Source organism: Eptatretus burgeri, chromosome 21 (assembly GCF_056783735.1).
Source record: "Eptatretus burgeri isolate ZD-2024b chromosome 21, Ebu_testis_v1, whole genome shotgun sequence".
NCBI classification, from domain to species: Eukaryota; Metazoa; Chordata; class Myxini; order Myxiniformes; family Myxinidae; genus Eptatretus; species Eptatretus burgeri.
The window spans coordinates 1347965-1363978 of NC_140981.1; the positions used below are offsets into that span (position 1 = coordinate 1347965).

The 16014-nt window shown below is 44.9% G+C and overlaps 1 protein-coding gene and 1 long non-coding RNA gene across 2 annotated transcripts in view; both read left to right on the plus strand.

Moving 5' to 3' along the window:
- Positions 1 to 59: 59 nt before the first annotated feature.
- LOC147008132 (uncharacterized) lies at positions 60 to 2047 on the plus strand. The gene is made up of 4 exons (XR_015053602.1): positions 60 to 195; positions 400 to 510; positions 660 to 859; positions 1634 to 2047. It is a non-coding gene; the product is annotated as an uncharacterized LOC147008132 (long non-coding RNA).
- Positions 2048 to 3728: 1681 nt separating this feature from the next.
- LOC147008133 (uncharacterized) overlaps positions 3729 to 16014 on the plus strand; it is a 40393-nt gene continuing 28107 nt past the window's right edge. The window contains exons 1-2 of the mRNA XM_085865639.1: positions 3729 to 5153; positions 11273 to 12166. Coding sequence (XP_085721765.1) covers positions 3977 to 5153; positions 11273 to 12166 — 2071 coding nt within the window. The 5' untranslated portion in view covers positions 3729 to 3976. The remainder of the gene's footprint in view (positions 5154 to 11272; positions 12167 to 16014) is intronic.

Sequence of the window (16014 nt, forward strand, 5' to 3'; positions counted from 1 at the left end):
GCCGGTTTCAGAAATGGAGATCAAATGTTGCTCGAGGATTCCGGAAGTTGTGCTGCTCATCATCACGTGGTGCGGCACAGGAATGTGAGTCCGAGAAGGAGGAAGCCAAAGAAGGAACAGATGACTCAGAACCCCACATATTGGAAAATAAACATACTGAAGGAGCAACTTATGAACAGACCTCCAGGCAATATGGTGAGCCAACCAGAACAGCTGGAGAGAATGGATGTAATGGATGATAAATACACAAAACGATGATGAAAACTGTGCCTCACTGATGGGCCTTATTCACACTCATGGGGCTGTACCACTTCAAAAAAAAATGCAACGCAGTTTTCTCTTTCGCTTTTTCGTTTTGTGATATTAACTGTGGTGTCTCTTTCTCATCACCGTCTCAAGGTCATAATATATTTTTGGGACAATCGAAGACGACCACCTGTTGCTTGAGATGTGGGAACTTCACATCACAGGACGAAGACCTCTTCGACATCGGACTTAGTTTTCATCCCGGTTGGTCATGTTTTTTCTCACTGAAAACTTGTGTGTTGTTTCTTGTGATTCCTGTTTTGTTGATGCTTTTCTCAACGGTTATCGAATGAGGAACAAACAAACTGTTCGTGATGGCATCTCCTTTGTTGTCTCCCTCTGAACGCTTGCAGACAATGTGGAATAAGAACGACTCCGAACCAGTCCCACTTCAGTATTTGTTGAACTTTTGGGCTCGCCAGGAACACCTTGATGGAGAGAACATGCTTGTGTGTTCATCGTGCAAGTGAAAGGTCATGGCAAGTTGTTCCTCATCGATCTCCACACTTCCTTCAATGTTGGCGTTACACCTCGAGCGCTTCAAAATGGACAGGTAAACCAGCAATCGCTTCATTCACGATCAAAATACCATCATATTCGGTCTGTTTAGGCTCACCCTCAGTTCACGATGAGATCATAGATGCTTGCACGTGATTGAAATTAGAATATAGAAGATATTGTAGCTTAATTTATTTTGTGGCATCAGTTGCAACCGTCCCATACCACCAAGAAATTGCCAATCATTTCCATTGGCCATTGCTTGTTGTAATTGACGGGATGGAGGGGTACTCAGCAACATGATAGACTTGTGATCGGGAGGTGTTTGATCATGTGTGTGCAGGCTCTCTTGTATTGAACAAGATACATTCCACCTTGTTGAGAATTTTGTTATCTGTGTTCCCTTACAAGGATCTTCAACGCAGGACGAGGGTATTAGGACCACCAAGGCTGTACAATGGTTGCCAACCCATGGTTGTTTGTTTGTTCTCTATCCTTTGTACATTGTAAGAATCAAGCACGGAGTAGCATGTACCATGTACGTTGTTTTTTTTTTAATGTGTTTGGTATGACTCAGTCGGAGTTCGAACCACCAACCTCCCAGACTTGGAGCAAACTCGGTGTTATAAAATCCATTGCTACTTAAGTATTTATTAATAATGATGGAGCTCTACTTCATTAGATTGGCCTTTATTAAGAGAAACTTTACAAGATGTAATTAATTATATTCACAACATGGGGGAATGTGATTTGGGAAAATATCATCCCTCATTTAATCTACCGATATCCATGAGTTGGTGTTTGTCCTAACAACCCACCCTTTACACAGGAATGCGAAAGCATCGAAGTTGTTGGTCCCGACTTCCATTCCCGAGCACCTCTCAGTCAGAAGATGGTGTTCCCTCGAGTGCATCGCCGATGATGGAGACCCCCAGTACACACTCTCCGCTGTCATTGAACATGAGGGTCATGACTTCAACTGTGGACATTACACCACATACATCAATGCTGAGGCAGCCCATCGGGAAGAGTGTCACGGATCCCGACAGTCGGGTCAAATGGGTCCACTTCAGTGATGAACATGTCACAGTCATGAAACATGATGACATGAAGAAGATTATTTCTCCATCAGGTGTGCACATTAAGACACCACACATGGTATTCTACATTTGCAACGCGTGAGTCGAAACGTTGTCCGTGGGTCGATTGTCGCTGCATAAGATAATAAAGATCAGAAGACAAAGGGAGTCTTTTTCTTGTCTGTTTTTGGTTACATGATCGAGGCTCGTGGAAGAGAACAAAATGGAAAGGGGCAAACATCAAGAACAGAATGGAAGTGAGAGTGAGTAGGAGGGAGAGGACACATGGGGATGAATGAGCTGTATACAAGCTGAAAGACAGCAAGAAAAGGAAGGGGAAACAGGGGATGAAACAGAAGATTGTGGTTTTAACTAATTTTTTGATTGTTCAAGCTAAGTTCCCGATTTATAAGTCCAGGAAGGCAAAAATGGAAAACATTGCTGTTTCTTCACGTGATGTACTGCTTACTTTTACAGCTCTTGTGAGTGCAAGATTAAAACTGGAACACTTTTTTTTAAATATGAACAAAAATTTGACATTATTTGAAGAGAAATGGGGTTTTAATGATGCCATTTGTTATCTTGATGATGCTGATTTGTTGTTAATTTCCCGATGAAACAATGTTTTAATTGTTATGTTTTCTCTCGGTGAATGCACATAACTGTCCTTTTTCACTTTTGTAATAAATGGAAGAAACAGTCTGTCTCTGTGTCTGTGTCTGTGTCTGTGTCTGTGTCTGTCTCTTTCTCTCTCTCTCTCTCTGTCTCTGTCTCTGTGTCTGTGTCTCTCTCTTTCTCTCTCTCTCTCTCTCTCTCTCTCTCTCTCTCTCTCTCTCTCTCTCTCTCTCTCTCTCTCTCTGTTTACATGTGTTCTATGCATGATTGCACATCCACATCTCTTATGTTCCAAACTCGGTACAAATGCACAAGAGGGTCTCCTCCCTCCCTCCCTCCCTCCTTCCAATAACACGGCCTGAGTCAATATTCGCTCTCACTGTTCAAATGCCATTGCATCGGTAAATTAATCCATTACATACTAAGGCAGCCTATAGTTTTGCCTGCCTGGGGTCGGGGGGGGGGGGTGGGGCAGGAGAGCTCCGCGGACAAGGAAGGAGGCAGGAGGGCTGGCGAGGTGGGGGGAGGGGTGTGTTGTGAATGGTTTAAAACGGTGGGTTGAGGTGAGGCCAGTTTGGGTTTATAGCGAACGCAGTGAGCTTCATACTTAACACGTGCACATGAGGGAATAGGAAACAACAACAAGAACAACAACCCAATACCCCTGACGATTTCGAATCCGTGTCGTTGGTTATGACCTTTTGCTTCCGGTTGTTTTTAAACGCTGTGCGGTGTATAAACACGATTGGGTTTTATTTCTATCTTGTGAATATTACTGAACGTGTGCACATGAGAGAATAGGAAACAACAAAAACAACACAATACCCTGGCAATTGTGAATCCGTATCGTTGGCTATGACCCTTTTGCTTCGGTTTTTTTTTTTGTTTCTGTTTTTTTTTTGTTTCCGGTTTTTGTACAGTTGTAGTTGTCGTTGTGAAGGTAATGTTGAGGATCTATTTTTTTTTTCAGATGAGATCCTGATCCAGGCGGTGTAGTTGTTGTTGTGAAGGTAATGTTGAGGTAATATTTATTTTTTCATAGCAAAAAGACTGTTTAATTTGATATATTTAAGAAGCGAATGTAAGAAGAATTCTACGTTCGCTTCTCGGCTTTGCCGATTCCATATTTTCACTGTTCACACAAACGTGTTTTCACCACACGGTTCCACGGGAGAGAATGAAGAGGTGAAACGATTGAGTGACGTCACTGCCGAACTCGCAATAAAAAAAATCGTTCATTTCTGAAGAAACGTTGATTTCCTCAGAGCCGATTCGTCACACGGTTCGTTGACCCAGTTCGCTTCACGTCGGTTTCACTGGTTTGGTTTTCATCCTGCTCCTCCCCCTCCCCCTCCCCCCCCCCACTTCACCACAACGAATGTTCTGCTGTAATTGAGGGACGGAACGTTTCCTTCCGGAGACCATTTGATTGTTCTTCGGAGGGGAAATCGTGACTAGGCCTGAGGCTTTGACTCGTGATGGCCGAATATCGTCGGTCCTGCTCCTTGTGTGACCTTCCACGAGCGTCCTGGGCCATGATCTGGACCTTCTCGGAGCCCGTGTGCCGAGGCTGTGTGAACTATGAGGGTGCGGACCGGGTCGAGTTCATACTGAAGAGGGTGCGTGTGGTCAAGCGGTTCGGTTTGAATGGATCACCGGTACCGGAGGATGTGAACACGAACGGCAGTTTAAACCCCGAGGTGGAACCGTCTCTCGACCGTTCCGGCCTGGAGGGTGAGCGTGAAGACCGTTCGCTCGTATTCCCACCACCCGCAGCTCCAGGTCGCGTCTCAAACAGACCATCTGGGTCCCTGGACGTCACCAGTTTCTTGACGTCCGAGGAGCCGTCGGTGTCGCAGGACCAGGGTCCAAACCCGGGCTGGAGGGTCTCGGTGTCCCCACCAAGAACGTTTCTACCCATTCCGATCTCTACCCACCCAGTGAATGGACTCCCTTCATGGACCGAGCCTGCGGTGTTGGCGACGTGCTCCGGAGGGGGTCGCCGCCCGGCTGCAGCCGTGACTGATCTCACATCGTCTGGTGTGGTGCTGGAAGTGGCCGTGAAACACGTGGATCATTCCGATGGACACGACCCCGAGCGACGTGATTCGGACGGCCTGGCTGAGATGTCGGACGGTCCGGACAGCGGCGTCCAAGGGTGGACGAAGGGGCCAAAGACCGCTCTCATTGGGTTGTCGAATATCGCGCCGATAGACCTGCATTTGGGGCATGACCCGTCCCTCCAGCCTGGCCCCGTGGTGGCGTTGGATGCGGCGGGAAGGATCGGTGTGAATTATGATGAGCCCGGGATTTCGGTGGACTCCCCGACGGACTCCCCGGTAGTGCCCTTCCTCGAGCCGTCCTGCCCCGTCCTGCCGCTAGTCCCGATACCGTCGGGCGCTACCTTGCCACGTGCGCTGGTGATTGGCGGTGGTGGCGAGGTAGGAGGTCCACAGGGTTTCACCAGCTGTCACGAGCAAGTGGAGAAAGACATTCACTCCGTGAAGCACCCGTCCGTACCCGCACGTGAGACTAACAAGAAGCAGGATATGGAGGAAAAGGTGTTGTCCTGTCCGAGCAGGCAGAAGTGTCCCTGGGTCATGTTGATCGATATCATGACCGTTGTGGGTAAAGAAAAGGAAACGGAGCACAGAGGTGAGACCGTTAACTAGAAAGAGTGATCCGAGATTGCAGACCCTCACCAGAACTTGTGTTGTGCGGTGTATTTTGTCGTTTTGTGCGGTGTATTTTGTGTGGTGTTTGAGCACTGGCACAGCCAAGTGAACCTCATTCAAAAAATAAACAAATAAAAAAGAACCCAGATCAAAAAAAAAATTCTGGCTGCCGTACCATGTGTCCGATCAAGTTGAAATTTAAAAAATTAAAAACCGCGTGCCAGAAGCAACAACCACACAGGCCGTTCCTTCGCTCTTACGTACCCGTACGTGCGTAGCCATACGTGCAAAAAAAACAAAAAACTTTCAAACAACCACACAGTTCCTTCGCTCTCGTAAACGACGACTGGATTGGGGCATTGTGTTTATAAATGCGCATAAGAAATCGAGAAATTATTACAATACATTGAGTCATCACTATCCGGAAGTAGTGCGTACCCGTGCAGAATGTTCACATCATTCCACGAATTATCGCTTTCATTGAAGTAACAACTGCTGTGATACTTTCACACTCAGAGTTAATTAAAATCCAAATTAAAATCAAGTTTACCTCCCTGTCTTTGCTAGCCATGACATTCGCTGCCATTGACCATTGCCACTCCTATGCCACGGTGAGGCGACAGGGTAGGGTTTGTAGGAGACCTGAAAGTTCAGTGTCATTAGGTATTCCATGTTCGAATTGTTTTCGTTTGAAAATAGATTAAAAAAAAAGTTTGCAAAGCATACCACCAAATTGAGATGTATTTCGTTGGCAAGCATGTTGAGAAGAATTGAATTCCTTAACACTTCCAAAGGCCACACCGTTTTGACACTTGGAAACAAAAATAATTGTGCCCTTTTTTTGATAAATTATTTTCGGAACAATTTTTCTTCAATAAATAAATAATAATAAAAATTGTCTCCATGTACACACCTTTATCTCTTTTGCACCTCTTCAGAAACAACATTGCTGAGGAAACGGCGCTTCTTTGTTTCCTCGTCCAGTGCAAGAATGCGGAGGCTGCTGGATCTGCCAACGTTTTGATTAATTATTAGTTTTTAATGGCCAATTATTCAATTAGCGCCAACGTATTTTGCCTTTTCGCAAGGAAAAACACAAAGTGAAGAGAAGAGAAAAAACCCGTAATGGCGAACGCGGCTGAGGATCTCTTCCCCATCGGCCACGCCTACGCAGCAACGTGTCCTGTCATTGGTTGGTAAATAAATGGCCATAACTTGGGAAGCACTTGTCCGATTAATATCAAACCTTGAAAAGGCACATCCTCAGGTTCCCAGCAATATACCTGGCAAGTTTCAATTATATCGGACCAGTGGTTGTCGAGAAACAGCGGTCACACACACACACACACACACGCACACGCACACACACACGCACACACACACACACACACACACACACACACACACACACACACACACACACACACACACACACACACAGATTGCTAGAATTATAGATAGACTAGTGCATGCCCGTAGGTGCAAACAAAACAAAACAAAAAACTTTCAAACCGCATGCCAGAAACAAACACACAGGCCGTTCCTTCGCTCTCACGTGCCCGTACGTGCGCGGCCGTACATGCAAAAAAAAAAACAACTTTCAAACCGCGTGCCAGAAACAACAACCACACAGGCCGTTCCTTCACTCTCGTAAACGACGATTAGATTGGGGCATTGTGTTTAATAAAATCGAGAAAGTACAGAAATCGAGAAAGAAAGAATACAGTAAGTCGATAAATCAAGAAAAAAATCGAGAAAGAATACAGTAATCGTCACTGACTGGATTGGGGTATTGGGTTTAAGAAAATCGAGAAAGAAATCGAGAAAGAAAGAATCGAGAAAGAATACAGTAATCGTCACTCTCCGGAAGTGAAGTCCTCACTGTCCGGAAGTTCACATATGGCAGTTACGATTATTCGCAATTTATTCTTAATGGCCAATTATTCAATTAGCGCCAACGTATTTTGCCTTTTCCCAATGTCATCGCAAGGAAAAACACAAAGAGAAGAGGAAAGAGAAAAAAAACGTGCAAAAAATAATTTACTTCCTGCTTCGGAGCATACCAGCTAACTCTGATGTTCCCCAAATTTATGCACCGTCTAATATGAAAACGATCATAACTTGGGCCATTGTGTTTATCTATAAATGCGCATAAGAAATCGAGAAATTATTAGAATACACGAAGTCATCACTCTCCGGAAGCCCGTTCGTTGTAACCCGTAATGGGGAACGTGGCTGAGCTTCCCTTCACCATCGGCCATGCCCACGCAACAACGTGTCTTGCCATTGGTTTGGTAAATAAATGGCCATAACTTGCGAAGCACTTGTCCGATTAATATTGTTACGTTTGAGGGGGGGTATGCATTCAAAGGGTAATTAGGATGTTTAATTAGGTATGCCATGCTGTTCGAGTTTACCAGGATCTCGATGTAATAAGTAGCAATTCAGTGGTGATAAGTTGTCTAGTAAATGTTCATTTCTTCAAGGGGGGAAATGATAATTGTCACGTCATTAGATAGGGACACGGGATAGGGTAAGTGTGTCTGCGTAAACCCCTTTTGGTATTCTCTGGAGACTGGCCGTGACGTCACAGGACAGTGCAGCGGATGGCTCCGCCCCGTGATCACGATTGGCAGAAGGCGACGGCGGTGGGCCAATAAACGGCTCGATTGGAAGTGACGAGGAAAGGAGGATAAAAGGTTCTGTTCGGGGTCGAAAAGGAAGAGGAAGATCGGACAAAAGATCGTGTTTTTGGTGTGGAGGCTGTTGCGCGGAGAGCGTCCTTGTTGTTGTGCTGATTCGATCGTGTTCTTCATCATGTCCTGGAGCCTTGCTGAGCCTCGTGCCTCACCTTGGTTGGCTCTGGGGTTCTGCTGACTCGGAGTACGGGGTCGAACGGTGGGCGGACCTGCCTCCCTCTCCTGCTCGCAACTTGGCGCCAGAACTGGTTCCCTGGCGGCTGTGAGCGGACTTGGGCCAAGACCAGGAGGTCGACAGCACCACGGTTTCTCCTGCCCCCCTGACGAGAGCAAGGCCAGCTTGTCCGACGCCGAACCAGGGACAGTTGCGTCCACACCACGGTCCAGCCTGACCAACAGAAATAGCTACGTTTTGTGTGTGTGTGTGTGTGTGTGTGTGTGTGTGTGTGTGTGTGTGTGTGTGTGTGTGTGTGTGTGTGTGTGTGTGTGTGTGTTTGGCGCCTTAGAGGGTTTGAGATCTGTATATTCATTGGAATTGTCTGTGTTTTTCCCCACGTCCGATCCCACACCATCCCGTCGAATCGCCCCGGATCCCTTTTCTTGCCGAGTCTTGTTATTTCTGGTTAATAGTAAAAACAAATAAACATCATCAACTCAGTGAAAAGTGACTCCTGCCACCTTCCTCGTCCCGTTTGCGGTAGAGCGATTAGAACCGCCATGTTTGGGTTATAAAAAGAAACCGCCTCCATCGTTTCGGCTCATTCTACGTTGGCGGGACTGTTCAAGTCCCGTGGACGTCACAATATCAAACCTTGAAAAGGCACATCCTCAGGTCCCCAGCAATATACCTGGCAAGTTTCAATTATATCGGACCAGTGGTTGTCGAGAAACAGCGGTCACAGACACACACACACACACACACACACACACACCCACACACACACACACACACACACACACACACACACACACACACACACACAGACGCACACACACACACACACATTGCTGGAATTATAGATAGATATATCTATATAATTATATATTACACCCCCCTTTCCTCTCCCCTCTCCTCTCTCGCCCTCTCTCTCTCGCCCCCACTCTCACCCCCTCTCCTGTCCCCCTCTGTCGCCCCCTCCTCTCTCCCCCTCTCTTGAATTGTGACATCCCCTCTCTCTCACCCCTCTCTCCCTCCCCTCTCTCGCCCCCCCCTCTCTCCCCCTCTCTTGAATTGTGACGCTCCCTCTTTCTCACCCCCTCTCTCCCTCCCCTCTCTCACCCCCCTCTCTCACCCCCTTCTGTCACCTCCTCTCTCACAAAATGTATTCACAAATGTCTACCAAGCACAAGAATTAATTCAAATCCTTGGGAAACCTCTTTCCCTTGAGAAAATTCAAACCTTGGGATTAATTAATAATTTGAACAATTAATTCAAACCTTGGGAAAAAAACAGCTTTCAAACCTTGGGAAACACTTGGGAAACAGCTGAAACGGATGAAGAACGATATTAAACCTTGAAAAGGCACATACTCAGGTCCCCAGCGTCGATTGTGACGTCATACCAAACGAAGAAGAAGAATTGTGACGTCAATCGTGCAAAAAATAAAACAATTAACATTGTGACGTCATTCGTTACGTTATAGCACCGTGTCTTGTCATTGGTTGACATAAATGGCCGTAACTTGGGAACCGCTCGTCCGATTAATATCAAACCTTGAAAAGGCACATCCGCAGGTCCCCGGCAATATTCCTGGCAAGTTTCAATCAGATCAAACCGGCGGTTGTCGAGAAACGGCGGTCGCAGATAGACAGACACACACACACACACACACACACACACACACACACACACACACACACACACACACACACACACACACACACACACACACATACAGAGATTGCTGGAATTATAGATAGACTAGTGCGGGACCGTAGGTGCGTGCCCGTAGGTGCGTGCTAGTATGTGCAGCTTCGTTCCTTCGCTCTCGTAAACGACGACTGGATTGGGACATTCTCTCAATTCGATCGGACCAACCGTATCATAAATGGCCATAACTTGGGAAACACCTGGGAAACACACCCAGGTCCCCAGCGTCAATTGTGATGTCATATCAAACGAAGAAGAAGAAGAATTGTGACGCCCCCATCTCTCTCGCCCCCCTCTCTCCCCCCAATGTCGCCCCTCCTCTCTTCCCCTCCTCTCTCCCCCTCCTGTCTCGCCCCTCTCTCTCGCCATTCTCTCTCACCCCCACTCTCACCCTCCTCCTCTCTCGCCCCCTCCTCTCTCCTTCTCTCTTGAATTGTGACGCCCCCTCTCTCTCGCCTCCTCTCTCTTGCCTCCTCTCTCGCCCCCTCTCTCGCCCCTTCCTCTCTCCCCCTCTCTTGAATTGTGACGCCCCCTCTCTCTCGCTCCCTCTCTCTCGCCCCTCTCCCGCCCCCCTCTCTCGCCACTCTCTCGGTAAATGTATTCACAAATGTCTACCAAGCACAACAATTAATTCAAACCTTGCGAAAAAAACAGCTTTCAAACCCTTGGGAAACAGCTGTTTCCCTTGGGAAAATCCAAACCTTGGGATTAATTAATAATTTGAACAATTAATTTAAACCTTGGGAAAAAACAGCTTTCAAACCTTGGGAAACACTTGGGAAACAGCTGAAACGGATGAAGAACGATATCAAACCTTGAAAAGGCACATACTCAGGTCCCAAGCGTCGATTGTGACGTCAAACCAAATGAAGAAGAATTATGACGTCAATCGTGCAAAAATAATAATAATAAATAAATAAACATTAATTGTGACGTCATTCGTGACGTCATAGCACCGTGTCTCGTCATTGGTCGACAGATAAATGGCCGTAATTTGGGAACCGCTTTTTCCGATTGATATCAAACCTCGAAAAGGCACATCCGCGGGGCCCCAGTAATATTCCTGGCAAGTTTCAATCCGATCGGACCGGCGGTCGTCGAGAAACTGCGGTCGCATACAGACACACACACACACACACACACACACACACACACACACACACACACACACACACACACACACACAGAGATTGCTGGAATTATAGATAGATAGATATTTTTTTTCAGCTTTAGTCATGCTTAGCACACGTAAGAAGAAGTCTGAATACAAAGCAGACATGGACGGGCTTTGCATTTGCAGGTGCTTTCTGATTTTCTGTTGCAACTATCATCTCATATTGTCTGGCTGGTCATTGGGAATCACCAAACGTGGGAAAATAGCAACATTGATTTCTCTTAAAAAAGAAAAATAAATAAAAGAAAGTCTGACGTCCTCCACATTGAATTAAACTGACGCCGATGGTATCCCATAATTCCTTGCACTCAACACATCATGACCTAATTAGTTCTGTTGGTTCTTTGTCTTTGCAGAGAAAGAAGTGAAAATGGTTTTTTCTCCCAATTCAACCCAGTTCTTCAACACAGAAGATTGTTTTAATCAACAAATGCCTGCTTGTCAGGACACCGATACATTGAACAGTGTGTCTCACGACATCCACAAAAGGTATTTAAAGGCACGCAAGCAGATCCAAAGAAATGAACAACCCTACCCTTGTTCTGTGTGGACAAAGGAGTTTGATTGTGACTCAACTTCACATCGACATCAAAGAATACCTCTGGTGGAGAAACCCTACAACCGCTCAGTGTGTACCAAGACATGTACTCAGGCATCGAATCAATATCATCATCGAAGATTTCACACTGGGGAGAAACCCAACCAAGGCGAGAACAACCACAAACGAACTCACACTGGGGAGAAACCGTACAAATGTTCGGTGTGTTCGAAGGATTTTAGTCTGTTATCAAACTTGAAATCCCACAAACGAACTCACACTGGGGAGAAACCGTACAAATGTTCTGTGTGTTCGAAGGATTTTAGTCTGTTATCAAACTTGAAATCCCACAAACGAACTCACACTGGGGAGAAACCGTACAAATGTTCTGTGTGTTCGAAGGAGTTTAGTCAGTTATCAAACTTGAATAAACACAAACGGACTCACACTGGGGAAAAACCGTACAAATGTTCTGTGTGTTCGAAGGAGTTTAGTCAGTTATCAAACTTGAATAAACACAAACGAACTCACACTGGGGAGAAACCGTACAAATGTTCTGTGTGTTCGAAGGAGTTTAGTCAGTTATCAAACTTGAATAAACACAAACGGACTCACACTGGGGAGAAACCGTACAAATGTTCTGTGTGTTCTCAAGTGTTCCGTCATTCATCAACATTGAATAACCACAAACGAACTCACACTGGGGAGAAATGAGTTTGTTCTTGACAAATGTGCCAAGTGCACACTTGTACAAGGAAAAGCAAAAAGAGCCTGCAACATCTCAATTTATCCAAGTCCAACAATACAGGAACTAGAAATCGAAGCATCCTACAAATACCTCGGAACACAAGAAGGCCACCAGATCTAACACAAAAAAGTGTAAAATAATCAGCAAAGAGTACTTCGGCAGAATAAGACTAATTCTGAAGTCATCCCTTTCTTCAAGAAACAAAATCAAAGCTGTAAACCAACGTGCAGTGCCAGAATTCCAATATTGCTGTGCAATTATAAAGTGGCCACAATTAAGGAAACTTCTAACTATTCACAAGATATTCCGCATAAACCAATGCATACCGAGGTTGAACTTACCGAGGGGAGAAGGAGGAGGAGGTGGCTGGATGGAGCTTAACTTTGTGCACAGAACAACGTGTGTCGGACTAGTGGAGTATGTGAAAAGCTCAACAGACTATCGGATGAGATTTGAACACGAGCAAGAAAACAACAAACCAGAAAAGGGATCCTTCATCCATTTAACAATCCCAATGATTGCAAATAAATGTATTTCTGTATATAAACATTATATATATATATATATATATATATATATATATATATATATATATATATATATATATATATATATATATATATATATATATATATCAGCAGAGAGAGTCTGACAAATGGGAGAATGACAAAAGAGCAGGACGATTTTAAAAAGAGCTCGACAGGAGAGGGATCTACAAGGAAAGCTCATTCGAATGGCGAAGAAGGGGCCAAATTGAATGGGATGGAGAACAAGTCATCATCAATGCTCAAGACCGATGACATTGCACTGATGCCGTGAAGAAAATGGTGGGATTGAGTCAATCGGACAAATGCAGGTTTTGTGAGGAAGAAACAGAAAGTACCAGTCATCTCCGTTCGGGGTGTAAAAAACTCATGTCAGAACAGCTGTACACAGAAAGACATGGCAGCATCTGTAAAATAATCAACTGGCACATCTGTAAACATTTGAACATCCCGGTCGCAGAACAATCATGGAAACACAAACCAGAGCCGATCCTTAAAAATGAACATACAATGCTCACGTGCGACAAGATGATCTGGTCAAGTGTGGACGTCGCAAACAAAGCATTTCGTCCGGACACGGTGCTCAAACACGAAAAGGAAAAGTCACATTGCTGATCGAGGTTTCAGTTCCCAATGACTTTGGAATAAATGACACAGAAATCAGGAAAATGACCAAATACCAGGAAATAAAAAAATGAGGTCAAGAGGACTTGGAAATTGAAGAAAACTGAAATTGTACCGGTGATCGTCGGAGCTACAGGAATGATAAAGAAAACCCCTCACTGAGTGTTTAAAAATCATTCCAGGGAATATCACTCCAAACGAGCGACAAGTGGACGCTGTCACAGGTTCAGTGAAGATTTTGAAAAGAGCCCATGGGAACGAGGCTCTGTGAACGAAGTTTCACAATTTGATTCATGAATCACGATCCTTCAACAAAAGGAAGTGGAGATTTCGAATTTTGGGAGAACTTCCTCCCAACTCCTGAAACCCACGAAGGGAGATCACAAGCAATGGGAGAACGAAGAAGAGAACGGAAAATATCGAAAACGAAATACTGTATCAACAAACCGACATTGACAACTGCGACAACGATAAAAGAGCATGAAGATTTACAAAATAATTGGACAGATTGGAGATGGACAAGGTTCTTTGGAGTGGCGAAGAAGAGGTTAGCTTCGGTGGGATTGGGAACCTTACGGTGTATCACGTGTTCTCCACATGTTTTGTTCATTTTACTCCATTCATAGCAGTATTATAGTTTTTATAACACCGATGATTATTTTTGGACTTGTTTGGAACGAATTTGGAGATTACAAATTACAATGGCAAGTGATCACATTTTCTTACCGAGATTAACTTATTGAGTGACTGAATCACTGGAAGAACGATATCTTCATCCTTCGATGTTCCCTGAGGGTGGTGAAGGTAGTACATGAGCTACCAATGAGGTAGTTACTCCAATTTTACCATTTCGTTTACTATTGCAGAACCGTAGAGTTTCACTGAAGAATGACACATTTGGATCACATGTTGTAAACTCAGCACACAAGAATGGTTTGTGTTGTTGTAGTTTCTGTTTGTTTTTAAGTCCCAAAGATTGATTTTTTAATGATGATCTGATGGATAAGGCAAATAAAAATCGATTTTAGTTTATTTTGGCAAATACATGATTTGTACAAATTACATTTTGAAGGAATTGGTTGAAATAAAATGAATAATTTAGATTCACTTGTCCGTTTTTGAGGTTATAGTTTTTTATTTCTTTCCAGGAGCGAGGATCTTGGAAGAAACAGGGAGAACTGAGAGTGGGACAAACATCAAGGGAATGAACGAACAAGAAAAGAGGAGAGACGGAGGAGGAGAGGAAATGCTGAATACACTGACAAGGCCTTCATTTGGCGCTTGATGAAGTACGGAGTTGTGTTACGTTAGCAAGCGGCTTGTTGACTGCTTGCCGAGCGGCTTGCTATCGTGCTCGGCACCACTGAACAACATGGCGGTATACAATATAAATAATGCTACCATGGTACTTGAGCAAATGCTGTCCAGGCCTTCGTTTAGTTTTTCCCCGATATTGTTGTGAAAATTCCCCAAACAATTTTTTTTTGTTCGCTGCGGCTCCAGAATACAAAGAAGAAAGACAAAGAATCGTGGAGTCAGAAGGAGGAGCCCCTTGTCAAGCTTATCGACACACCTACCGCAATGCATTTTGGTGAGGGGTGCGGGAGTAGTTTTGCATGTTCGTTGATCTTGAAGAATTAGGATGACGGGTCGAACACGTTTCTTACCTTTTTAAAGGTTTATTGATAAAGTTATGGGGGAAAAGGTTGACAATAAGAGCAGTTTGGAACAGTCCGAGTGAATCAACAGGCAGAAAGAGGTGGAAGGGAACACGCAAGCTTGTGTACAATGATGAATAAGAAATAAATAACAGAGAACCCACACTCGGCGGCACAGATTTCATTTTTACTAACATTAAAATTGCAGGCGAGGACTTTCCCAGCCAGAGTCACTGCCGTGGCCAGTCATGTGACTTTGCATCTGAAGTCTTTCTGAAAGTTTCTTTGCCTCCAGAATTCAAGCACAAGCGTGTCACTCACACTCTTCTTTGTTTGTTAACTCAGCGCACTGAGAGAGAGAGAGAGAGAGAGAGAGAGAGAGAGAGAGAGAGAGAGAGAGAGAGAGAGAGAGAGAGAGAGGGAGAAACAGAGAGAGAGAGAGAGAGACAGAGAGAGAGAGAGAGAGAGAGAGAGAGAGAGAGACGGAGAGGGAGAGAGAGGGAGAAACAGAGAGAGGGAGAGAGAGAGAGAGAGAGAGAGAGACGGAGAGGGAGAGAGAGGGAGAAACAGAGAGAGGGAGAGAGAGAGAGAGAGAGAGAGAGACGCAGTGCGAGAGAGAGGGAGAAACAGAGAGAGAGAGAGAGAGAGAGAAACGGAGAGGGAGAGAGAGAAACAGAGAGAGAGAGAGACAGACAGACAGAGAGAGAGAGAGAGAGAGTGAGTTCATGGAAGCTTCACGCACGAATCTTCAACACTTTCTCCACGCTGCTTCCTTTGATAGGAGGGGGGCCACTGGCACTTGCCTCCCCCCCTCCCTGCGACAATTTTTCACTGACACCACAGTGTTCATATATATCCCAAGTATCAGAAAAAACATGTTCCCAGAAAAATAACTCATTTGCACGATGCTTTATTAAGCTGTTTCCATGGCAACCAAACAAAAATAGACGAATCTCACAAAATTCGGCAATTGGTCAATATCTCT